Source organism: Arachis ipaensis, chromosome B8, assembly GCF_059453495.1.
Source record: "Arachis ipaensis isolate K30076 ecotype BB chromosome B8, ASM5945349v1, whole genome shotgun sequence".
Lineage (NCBI taxonomy): Eukaryota > Viridiplantae > Streptophyta > Magnoliopsida > Fabales > Fabaceae > Arachis > Arachis ipaensis.
Window position 1 is genome coordinate 140741644 of NC_142443.1, and position 12529 is coordinate 140754172.

General features: G+C 32.5%; 2 protein-coding genes across 3 annotated transcripts; one reads left to right on the forward strand and one right to left on the reverse strand.

Annotated features, from left to right (window-relative positions):
* Positions 1–2027: 2027 nt before the first annotated feature.
* On the forward strand, positions 2028–4472 carry LOC107611778 (uncharacterized). The gene is made up of 2 exons (XM_021110177.2): positions 2028–2034; positions 2458–4472. Exons 1-2 carry the CDS (start codon positions 2028–2030, stop codon positions 4470–4472), a joined length of 2022 nt encoding a protein of 673 aa, XP_020965836.2.
* Positions 4473–4828: 356 nt separating this feature from the next.
* Positions 4829–12179, reverse strand: LOC107613205 (signal recognition particle-related / SRP-like protein). 2 transcript variants are annotated; one of them, XM_088496307.1, is made up of 14 exons: positions 12124–12170; positions 11841–11949; positions 11581–11647; positions 11081–11191; positions 10394–10589; positions 9303–9388; positions 8976–9171; positions 8428–8539; positions 8021–8148; positions 7683–7889; positions 7440–7549; positions 6381–6510; positions 5832–5978; positions 4829–5340 (listed from the first exon to the last, which is right to left on the reverse strand). In XM_088496307.1, the coding sequence occupies exons 2-14, from the start codon at positions 11929–11931 to the stop codon at positions 5119–5121; spliced, it is 1803 nt and encodes a 600-aa protein (XP_088352433.1). In that variant the 5' UTR covers positions 11932–11949; positions 12124–12170; the 3' UTR covers positions 4829–5118. The 2 variants fall into 2 exon arrangements, with proteins under 2 accessions (XP_088352433.1, XP_088352432.1); XM_088496306.1 differs by having other exon boundaries at positions 11841–12179.
* Positions 12180–12529: the final 350 nt, after the last annotated feature.

Consider the following 12529-nt stretch of genomic DNA (forward strand, 5'->3'; position numbering starts at 1 on the left):
TTATATTTTTATTAAATTTATAGTTAAGTTATTATATTTTTTTAATTAAATCTTTATATTATTTTTAATTTTGTAATTAAATTTTTGTTAGTATAAAAAATATTAGAATTAATTAAATATTTATCTATAATTAAAAATCTTCTTAAATTTTTGACCACATATTTTTTTAAAAAAATATTAAGTTAATTTTAATATTTTTGATATGAGAAGGATTTAATTACAAAATTAAAAATAAAAGTAATGTAAAGACTTACTTAAAAAAGTAAAAAAATCTAATTATAAATTTTGTGAAATTATAAGAATCAACGGAGTAATTAAACTAAAAAAAGACAATTACTCTTACATCTTTTCAAAATTAAAAATCTCATATTATTGGATAATAAATTTGTTTTGCACAATTCTAATAAACAAACTATTTATACATTTAACCAATTCAATAAATTAAAGTTCAAATAAAAATAAACTTTCAGATAGGGGTGTTCATGGATCGGATCGTATCCGCAAATCCGCGATAAATATCCACATCCGATCCAAAAATTGCGGATATGATCCGATCCGCAGTCTGATCGGATCGGATAGGAACTGATCCGCACTCTTTGCGGATCGGATCGCAGATATCAGCTCTGCATTTGCGTATCTGATCCACGGATCCGCAGATCCGCACAATAATAATTAAAAAAAGTAATATATATTTCGTATTATATTTACTTATTTGTATGTTTTAGTTAGTAGTTATTATTCATATATTATTTTATTTTATTTTTGTTATTTAGAACAAAATTGATTAAAAATATTTTAGGAATAAATAGGTTTAAAAGTGTGAAAGAAATATTTTTATTGAATTTCTTTTATATAGAAATATGATTAAAAATAGAATGTTCAATGATGTGGATATACCCGATATCCGATCCGATCTGCAAATGTGCGGATCGAATCGAATTGGATCTGACACTTAAAAACGCGGATATAATATCCGATCTGATCCGATCATCGTACACCCCTACTCAGAACACATTAAATATATTATAAACTTACACAATTATTTATCAAGTTTTATAGTTCAATCAAATGATAGAATAAATTAGTTATCTAAAATTTAATTAAAATATAATACTCTATATTTTAATAAAATATAAGGAGATTCATTTCTGTTATGGGTATAATGAGAATTATTATGTGACATTTTGTACTTTTTTTCCTAATTTCGAACAATACCAGAATAATTACTAAAAAACAATTAGTCTCTGGAAAGCACAGAAAAATTTAAAGAATATATAAGATGAAAGATATCAAAGTAAGTTAATAATAATAATAATAATATACACCTAAGTCAATCTAATGATGAAAAATAAAAATTTAGAATAGAGTAAAAATCACATTAAAAAGAACTGCAAGAGAATCTGACGTTTGGAGAAGCATATCTTTTTCCAATAGTGAAGGAAAGAACAGAAAAGTGGGTCTTGTGACCTTGTCTTCATCACATTCACACAAAACTTGTTCTTCTGATCTTGTCTCATTGGGACTCTACTGACATTGACCAACACTTTTTTTCTTTTTCTTTTTTTTTTTTAAAAAAGAAAAAAGCATAAATTCTTCATTTTCTACTTTATTTCACAATTTTTAGCTGAGTTCATGTTAAATGTGAACAGAACACTTTACCAGTTTCACCATAAATTGGGCTTATCTAAATGGATTTGAATTGCATTCACATAACACTATACTTTGCTCTTAATTAACATTCTTAATAGAGAATTAATACTTATATAGTAGAGGAGAATCAATTTATACTTATATAGTAGAGGAGAATCAATTTTTTTTTGGTTGCCCACCGTATCCCCCAGCCCGACAGGCCAAGGACTAATCCGTCGCGAATCGGAGCTCCATTTAAGGGTCTGCCGCTGGCCAATGGGTTGCTGCATGCACAAGGCGAGATTCGAACTCCCGACACTTGTTTAACCAGACGAGTGAGCTGACCACTCGACCAACCCAAGTTGATTAGTAGAGGAGAATCAATTAACTCAGTATCCATGAAAGGTGAGCATAAATAATATACTGTTACCATTATTCTAAACTTTTTGTTTTTGGTAAAAATGTAATGAGTCTCTAGTTTTCTTTTTGAAACCGCCACAGAATAATCTGCCACATACCAATTCCACCATAGCTTATAAACAAGTAGATGCTATAATAATTTATGCCTCATCCTTAAGGAGTGTTCCACTCTTTGTTAATTAAACAAATCTAAACTTTTCATTTATTATATTTTATATCAATGGTTCAGATTTAGGATTAATTAGGATTTGAAGTGTTTTATTTTTTATTTGTCCTTTTTTGTTATCTTTAATATCAAGTTAATTTCAGAGAGTGCTGCACTAGAAGCATTGCATTTCTGTTTATTTTTCTGGAATGTTTTAGCATTCACTGTAATTTTTATATATATTTTTTTGTTCAAGATCACAGGTATCTTGCAAAGGAGGCAATCTGGTGCGAGCCGCGAACATTCACATTATGGTAGGGCTAACTCTCTCATCAGGAATGTTACCTCCAAAGAGATTATTGAAGATTTGAATGAGAAGAAGGTAGAGGCTCTAAAAGAAATGTGGGGTGCTTCAATCTTGATGCAAAGTGAGGAATACATTGGTGCAAGAAAGAAGCTCCTCAGTGCACAGAAATTATACCCTGAACTTGATAACATCAATCTTATGCTTACAATCTGTGACATACTACTTCTTGCTTCAATTGTAAGATTATCATCAGATAATGAGATTCACCTTGATTGCATTCTTGATTTGATATATCCATCAGCCACTTATTCAGATGCTAGATGTTATCTTCATGATCTTGTTACATTGATAAATGGAATCAAAGATGAGTTTCCTGGATCTGAGTTAGCACTAGAGATTGTAAAGAATGCACTGGACATGGTTTCGGATAAAGAGAAGCGTTTTCATGATCATCACTTTAGGAAGAAAAATGATGTCGTTTCTTGGGACGAGATTCTTAATGGAGAGAGCACAGAATCTGCCTCCACTTTGGAGAAAGATTTCCCAAATCTTGAAATTCCATTTGAACATAGGAGCTTGGAGGGATCCTTAATTGAATATCAAGAATGTCAACAAAAACAAGAATTCTATAATTTTGAGGAAGAAAGAAATGCCATTTTGTTTGAACCAAACCAGATTTGGGCTATTCACTATCAACATGATGAGGTTAAATTCAACCAATGCCCTTATGCAAAGATCAATGTCAAAAGTGGTGATTTTCTTAGTGTTACATGGTTGAAACCAGTTCCATTTAATGATGATGAAAGAATGTTGTGTAATGCTGGTTTTCCTCTTGCTTGTGGAGTCTTTTGCCTAGACACAAATGCATGTGATGATCATGTGAGGACTAAGATCTTTTCCTACAAATGTTGTTGGAATATTGGTTTGATGAATGATCAGAATCAGCATCAGATTGAGATTTACCCAAAAAGGGGTGAAATTTGGGCAGTTTACAAAGATGGGGTTCTTGATGATTGGAGGTGCAATCCTGAAGAACTTAAAAGGAGCAAGCTTGGATTCATAGAAATGCTTTCTGATTATTCAATATGCAAAGGTGGAGACTTTGTTCCTTTGGAGAAAGTTAATGGTTTCTGCAGTGTCTTCAAAAGACTAACATGTGGAAGAAAGGGCCCTACTTTGTTTCATGTTCCTCCCCAAAAACTTTTTCTTTTCTCTCATAAGATCCTATCTCATAGGCTTATTGGAGGAAGAGATGAAGCTTTATTTGAATTGGACCAAATGGCTTTGCCCAACAACTTGATCTTCAAGGATACTAATCCTAGTGATGTTGGTGAGAAAAGTTTATCAAAATGTGTGTTTTCCACTGGCCAAGTTTGGGCAATTTATTGTGGAAAAGATATGATGCCACGCCAATATGCTTTGGTGAATAGTGTAATTTCTAATAAGCATGTTTGTGTGACACTTTTAGAACATGAATTAGGAAACTTTGAGAAAAGATTGATGGGAGATAGATTCATTGCTTGTGGAATGTTCAAACCTTGTGATAGTAAGGTCATGCTGAATATGTCACATTTCTCTCATTTGGTCAATTATGTGAATGGTGCAACTAGGCCACAACAACACTACATGATTTATCCCAATAAGGGTGAAATTTGGGCAGTGTACAAGAATTGGGATAGGAATTGGGGGAATGATGATTATGAAAAATGTCAATTTGGAATAGTAGAAATTATTTCAGACTTCTCCAAAGAAAATGGGATAAGAGTTGCTAAACTAGAAGAGGTGCATAATTGTGTAACATTTTTCTGGAGGCAAAAACATGAGGGCTTTGATCTATGTTTTACTGTTTTTGAAGCAGATATGCATAGGTTTTCTCATCAAGTTATAGCTTACAGAGTTCCTGGAATTGAAATGTATGGTATTCCTGAGGATAGTTGGCATCTTGAACCTCAAGCAATACCTAATCAGTAGAAATTAGAAAGTGTTCTAGCTGCAGTATCTTGTATTATGGACGAGACAACTTCTAATGTATCTTAAATGCAATCTCTATCTTATGTTATTGAAACTAATTATGATGACTTATGTTAGCATTATCCAAAAAGGAAGCAATTGATCTATTATTCTTTTTGTTCTCACAAAATTCCTACACTAACAATTATGTTCAAGTCACTTCATCTAATAAGTAATAAACTCATTAGCTTCATTATATTATTCTTTTTGTTTTCCATATATAGCTCCTCTTGTTAAACCCAATATGAGTGGTTCAATGAGTTCATTGTACTATATTATTCAGGTTTCACATTAAATGTCACAATGGATGAATAAACTTAGGTCAATAAACACCTACTTTTAGTTATATAAAATAATTAATAACCAACAGACTCGTTCATCAATTTCCCTTCCTAATCAACTTAGAATCGCCTAGTTTATGTCAAAGGTTACAACAAAAGTGTGATGCAACACAATCTTTCCTCGGAAACTTTTCAAACATCTAGACCGACCAAAATTTTTTCATATCAACATCACAAAATTCATAACAATAGTTAACAAAGGTAAATACCATAATATTTGTTAAACAACATTCAACTTGAAGAACCAAAAACCTAAACCAGGATACTCATCCCCATATTCTACTCATGAAGCCGCCCTTTTGTTTTTTCATCCTACTCTCAAGAGATGGGAATTCAATGTTGTTATAAGCCAGGTCCAACACGATTGGAGTGCGCGAAATGGCCTGGAAAGGTGGGGGGAAGGATGCAATGCGGGGAGCACATTTTACATTGGAATCGCCAACAGCAGACTCATAAACATCAAGTTTATCAAGGAGGAATTTCTCCAACTGAAACAGATAAGGGTACTTGTTAGGATAAATCAATCAAAGTTAGGTTTAATTAATTTGTAGGTCTTTATAGTTTGACCTAATTTTCCAATAGATCTCTAGTTTAAAAATTTTCGATCAAGCTCCTAAAATTTTCAATCAAGCTCCTACACTAAATACATTTTCTGTAATCAAGGTTATAGAGCAATTTACGGTTACAAAAAAGTTTTGGTTTAATTTAACAAATTTGTGTGTTTGACTCTTGACAAAATAAGAATGGGATATGTTGTAAAATATCAAAGTTTAAACAACTTTATTTTAATATTATAAGGACCTAAGTAAATATTAAGTTAAAGTAAAGCGGTGCTTGTAGTATAATCAAACCTAAAAGTTATTATAATCTTGTTAGGTCCTACAAATACGTAGCAAGCTTTCCCAAAAGAGATACACATATATAAGATGACCAAAACAAACAAAAAATTTAAAGCGTGTTTTAATAGAATGCTAAGTACCCGCTCAGCCCCGGTCAATGATATATTGGAGATCCTTTCAGAGATGTTTTCTTGATCCTTATTCTCTTCCATGATCCCCAAGGCATGTTCTATACAACTGTTAGATCTGCACTGCTTGCACAACTCCTCCAGGTCTTTTATCATATTCTGCCAACACGTGGGGTTTAATACACACTTAAAAGGAATCAAATATAACAGCTATCAAAGTAAACACGACGCTTTGGCTATTAACGCTGTGAATTTTAAAGATGAATCTAAAATTATAGGCAACCAAACACGATGCTTTAATTATTCATGTTTTAAAATAGCGTAAATGCACCAAAACTAAATCCTACAAAAGTTTCAAAAGCATACACACCAGATTCTGATTGTATTGAACAGAAAAAAAAATAAAGTATTGGATGCACAGCAGATGGAATCTCAAATTAGTTTGAACTAGATTATCAACAATTCCAGCATCTTCTAATCTTTAGGGCCAAAAGTGTATATATTTGAACTCACGGGAAATGAGGTGTGATTTTCCCTGAAAAAGTGATAGGGTAATATTACCTTATAGTCACCGTTTAACGATTTAAACTTTCTTAAGGCATCCTCTGCTAAGTTGCGAACATGATGATACAAAGCATAGGCTTCAGCCCTCTTTCCAGCCACACTGTATGACTTTGCCACATAAAAGCACCTGCACATAAGTTGAAGGCATGTAACTTAGTTCTGGAAATACCATCCTTTAAAGACCCAACAATATATTTAGATAAAGCATGATTGTTGTCAACAAGCCAGATACACATTTAGCTTTACCAGCAAACAATAATTTCCAATTCCCTATCTCCCTAATCTCTCCCATGGCCCTCAATAGGAGAGAAATCCCAAACAAACAAGAAAGACAAAGAAGAAACTAAATATTGCTTTACATTGCAGTCAAATCCCAAACCCGTTCAATGACTCGAAAAAGAAAAAAACTTTGCTGCAATTCTTGGCAAAATAGTATGGGGAAATATATCCAAATGCTTACATCAATAGAAAATTTTCCATAAATGGGAAAGGTAAATAGGGGTTCTGTTGAAGCCTAAGAGTTCGGGTCAATGTGTATTTGAAAGTCAAAGCAAGTTTTCAGAAAACAGTGAAAACAGAACACAAAAGCTATTATCTAATTAGGTACACAAAGAGCGTAAGGAGAAGAAAGTTCAATCTTGACCTAGGGTCAAGCTAGAGAATATTTGTCGTGATTAATGAAGGTTACAAGGACTCACTATTAAATAATCAATAAAGAAAAGCTCATTGACCAACATAATTTATTATTTTTGACCATCACTTTTAGCTATCAACCTAATTCCTTTAGTCTATCAACCCAACAACATAGTTTTAGCCCACACTTTCAAACATTGTTGGCTAACTGCGGGCCAAAAACAATAAATTCTATTGGCCCTCTAACATTCCTCTAATCAATAATCATTCAATGTCACCGAAATTTACCACACTCGGCAATCAAACTAATGATTATAAGTTGTAAAATTTTTTGTTGCAGCAAAATTTTCAAGTTTAGTCAAAACCAAATTTACAAGAGGTCTTTCAATAACAAGTTAAAATAATTGCTCCAAGGAATCAGACCTTTCTGCTCTAAAAGCCAAGGTTTTGCATGCACACTCATCAGCAAAGCTCACTTCTTCTGGCTTTTTATCCCTTCCTGAACTGACTAAATCGGAAAGATCGGCTGTATTCTGCCAAACACACACAAACATTGTCATTCATCTGAGGAGCATAACATGAAAATACAGCAGAAAACATATTTTTTAAACAAGAGAAAATGTGATAATTTGATACAAATGTTCTTGAAAAATCATGGATATCAACCTGTAGCAAGAGATCATATAAACGAACAAGCTCTTCAGGTTTGGTGACTTTATCATTTTTATCATCACGACGCCTAGCAAGTTTACTTTTTGCAACCTTAACCAACAGAAGGTTGCGCTCAATAGTTCTTTCTCCCAACATGGCACTGACAGCCTTGTCAAGACCATGCAAATCATCCTTCACGTTTTCTGCATTTCCTGCAGTGGCCTAAAACGTATAAAATATTAGAAATAGATAAACTATCACCCCAGGGGTGGACCAGTTTCCACCCCTGCAACAAGGCTAAGAGAAGACCTTATCTATAATTAACGGTAAGAATATCAAGTAATTTCCCATACCAAATCAGCTCGAATATAACCTCTGGCTTCGTGATACGCAGAAAATATTTTGTCAAAAATAACAAGTTTCTTGTCTGATGGAGTTGAGTCTGCCGATGAACCATGTAAATCCTTCTCGAGCTCTTGAGCTGAGAAAATTAACCAAAGAGTAAATTTACTCAGTAAAGAATGAACTATGGAGAATGAACCAGAGAAAAGCTACCATATGTTAAAGCACATAACAAAATCCATAAAGAAAATTCACAAAAGAATTCTTGCTTGAATCATTTTCACAAAATCCATAAAAATCCACATGAAGTTCATCAATAAATATTCCACCCCATTTCACCTCCCAACCAAACATACCCAAAGAGATAAAGGAGTGCAGAGATTCACATATGTCGCTTTTAAAATGAGATTATTATAACCTTTTAAAATGGCAACCCTTGTTTTTGCATTTGATACTGGAAACCTATGGCCAAGCCAATTGAGCTCTGTCATGGAAGCAGCCTGCTGTGATCTTGCTTCTGCCATAACAGCCTGCAACAAACAATAATCATACTTTTTCTTCAATATCATAGGAAGTGTTTGCAAAGATGCTTGTTATGTTATTGCTTTAAATAATATAGCTCATTAAGACTCTAGAATGAAAATAGAATTTGTATCATAACCAAAAAAAAAAAAGCAACAGTGATCAGTATGCATCATATATTGACATAAACTTCTACATAATGATCCTTGGTAGGATTCAACCAGAATGAAAGGAATTGAGTTTCTAAGAAAAATTAAGATGGTGGAAGTTCCTAATGTTATTCAAGAAAGCTAGTTCACACTTAATATCACAAATAAAGACTAATATGCATATCTTGCAAATCAGCCTGTTACTATTCATGATTTGTAGGTGGTCAATGGTGTAGCTATATTTCTTTCCACTTTTTTTCTCCATTGATATGTATAAAAATACATCCAAACCAACCTCCAACTTTGCTTTAAAAAGGTCTAATGCAGGACCTTCCATGTCACCAATGTTCAAAAGTTCAGAGGTCTGTAAATTTGACTGGCCAACTTTATGAAGGCAATATCGTATACTAGGTTCCAGTTCCTCAACTCGCTCACGGCACAAAACTTGATTATCCAAATCTCCATATTTCCCTAATTCCTCATATACAGCCCTGTCAAATAAGGAAAAAAAATTAATTTAAGAGACAAAACAAGTGTCACAAAAAGGGCATACATTTTTTAATAACGGACAGTTATTTCATCTTCTTTCTGAGGCAGCAAACAAGGAGACAAGTAGAGGTACCTGGCACTTTTGAAGCTCATTAAAGCCACATCCCAGTTCTGATCTTGTTCAAACAACAAATTACCCTTCATATAGGATGAATAGGCCTGAAATTCAATAAACAGAAAAGATAAAGAACTTTCATTCTTCATCAACAAAAAGGAAGCAGCATTTACCCAAAAAACACAAAAAGTAGAACCATCAAATGATTTGCATTTTGACAACACTAAGACTCACAATCATTGTTAATAAGTTGAAAAACATAATCATTGAGCAGGAACATAATAGAATGTACAGGTTATCTTGGAAGTTGGACCCAGCAATCAAGATAACTTAGATAGTTTGATGAATAAAAGTAAAATATATTTTAGGCTTTGTTGTTGTTGCTGTTGTTGTTGATGATGATGATGAATAAAAGTAACATATACTTTAGTACCTAAATCTGGGGCGAAGTTTCAGTCTCCTCTCCATTAAGTTTCAATTTAAGATTAATTCTAATACTTCCAAATTAACACCAAATTTGGTGCACGATCCTTGAATAAGTGCAGAACTAATGAACTTGAACACAGTTAAAGGAAAAACTATCAAGTTTCTTATCAATTCCAAAATAATGCAGTATCTTTTTAAATTTAGTCTTATTCATTCAATGCAATAAAATGTTGTTTATTTCGAATAATTTTCATGACATATACTGTCTTGGTTAAAGCACTCCACTGGACAAAAACTTATATAAGATAACAATACAAAGATTCTACTTGAACATTTATATATGAGGATGAAACCAAAACTTAACAAAATGTTCAAGATCATAACATGAATCATGGCTTGTTTAGTTCTTGTGGATTCATGCAAATCTTTGTTCTATTTCTATTATTACAATACCTATGTAGATTGAATGAAACATATGAGCCTTATAAGAAACACAAACATATATGAATGAAACTTTAAAATAAATAAATAAACAGGCATTTGAAAAGCTAAGCTAATTGGAAGAGTAAACATACGAAACAAAATAAAGATGAAGTATCTGATATCACAACTAAATCAGAAGAAGATAACAACCATCACTACACATAATTTTTTTTTCTGAAATAACTGGCAGAAATCCAGACCTCAGCTTCAAGAGATGTTCTTGAATCTGCCTTGATGGCACATAATTTTGAAAACAAAGTAGCCCATTTTACAGCTTTCCGTAGCCTGCCAATCAAATAGATACGTTGACGTGCATTTGGGCCATCTGGAAGCTGTCTTTTCTCCATGGCATGACTCCAAGCTCTCTCTGCCGAATATAGAAGCACATGAAGAAACCTGAATTTTGACAATATATCTTTCAATGTTAACCATGCTGCCCATGAATAGATAATTTCATTTAAAAAAAAGGGAGACAGAATGATTAAATGTCTCTTAATCCGTTTTTCTCAAACATCACCAGAAAAATGAAATCAACGTTTAAATGAAGGTGTTCACAAGGATGGATTTAGGGTTAAGTCTGAGAAACACTAATATTAACTGACGCACTTAGATATCTAAAAGTGGTTCAAGAGCAATGGCGCAAGAGTTTTAGTTGAGATAACAATAAGCATCATCGTCAATATCTTTAAGATAATCCAGGAGGCTAGAAGAAACAAATACTATCAAGATAAACCAGAAATAATTTGATAGAGGAAGATTCTAAAGCCTAACATGCAACAGGTCCTTAAGTTTCTCATACTCTCGCTTTTATAACACTCAATGTAAACTAATTATAATGTTCCGCAGAGCTCATGCCAATGAAGAAGATACAGTAAAATAAAGTATACCTTACGTCAGTGACGGTACTCTCGGTTATGTTTCTTTTTGAATATTTGCCTCGACCATGAGTAAACTTCAATGATTTATATAACCTCCTCAAACGAGCTGTGCAATACCTCCTACAACATTAAGGGGAAATTAAAAAAAAAAAACATCAATTACCAATTTATAATTCATCATATTAAATCAAATGGCTTGAATGAACTTTCCGTATGATTGATCAAGGAAGTATAATGGTAACGCTAAAATCATTGCTGTTGAGGTCAGACAATAGCCAGAATATGGGAATTTCAACATTTTAGTTATTTCAGAACTCGTGATTAAATCTCAGCGTCAGAACTCGTGATTAAATCTCAGCGCAAAGTACTGGTACCCTCATAAAAACAAGGGTACAAAAGAAATTCCATAAATATATTGACACCAAATTTGGCGATTTTCACTGTCACTGTCACAATTCAGCTACTCAACTATCTCAGGAAAAACCAAATTCAATCTCAAAGACACATACCGATATCGAGTGTAATCTCCATGCCGCAAACCGTGCTGCATTTGTGCCGATTTCAAGAGCTGCAGCACTGCAAAAAAAAAAAAAAAAAAAAAAAGATACATTATTGATTGATTAAAATTTCGCTGTTGTATCCTAAATTATTGATTTTCATCAGCTAAGTGAAACATAATAGGAATAACATTGACCTGAATTTGAGAAAACAAAAAAAAAGAAGCATAAGAACAACAGCGTGAGAGGGGTAACAAAAAGAAAAACCTAACCATTGATGGAGAACTTGGGAACAATCTGATCGGAATTGGCGGATTTAGGATCGTCGATTTCCATAGCGGAAGGGTGGTTATCTTTCCCCATGGAGTGTGGTGTTGTTCACTAGTCAAATATATTCCAATCACAACAATAATAATTAAGATTCTAGTTAAATTGTTATAAATTGCATGCGTTTTTGGCTGGTTAGAAAATAAGGGTTGAATTTTTTTTTTTCTTTTTTTCTTCCGGGTGCTACAGATCTGGGAATTGAAAGAGAGAGACAGATAGAGAGAGAACCTGATTGAGGCGCAGTGAGTGAGTATCAAGGTTACAATATGGAGAATGAAATTGCTATAGTATTAATTATTAATTATAGTGACGCCCATGTCATTTGAGCTATAATTCGTTGGCGAATAAATAATTTTTTTTGTTTTTAAAGGTTTAGATTTTGATAAAATAATCTTTTAAAGATTGTAAATAAAATAATTCTTAAAAGATATATTTTATTTGATAAAATAGCTCACGTAATTTTATATTAAAAAAAATAAAGTATATTTTTTGTTTTTAAAATTTGTTAAAAATTTTAAAAAATTTTTAAGTTTTATTTTATTTTAATTTTGTATTAAAAAATTTTTATTTATATTAAATATACTTTTGACGGTTAATTTTTTAAAAAATTTAAGACTAATTTAATAATAATTTA

What these genes read in the sequence shown, in the direction of transcription:
- LOC107613205 (XM_088496306.1), bottom strand. Translation starts at nt 11,931, where the DNA reads ATGGGGAAAGATAACCACCCTTCCGCTATGGAAATCGACGATCCTAAA. An exon ending in AGTACCGTCACTGACGTAAG is followed by an intron (nt 10,590 to 11,080) that starts GTATACTTTATT and finishes GTCAAAATTCAG; the next exon opens with GTTTCTTCATGTGCTTCTAT. An exon ending in AAGGGTTGCCATTTTAAAAG is followed by an intron (nt 8,149 to 8,427) that starts GTTATAATAATC and finishes TAATTTTCTCAG; the next exon opens with CTCAAGAGCTCGAGAAGGAT.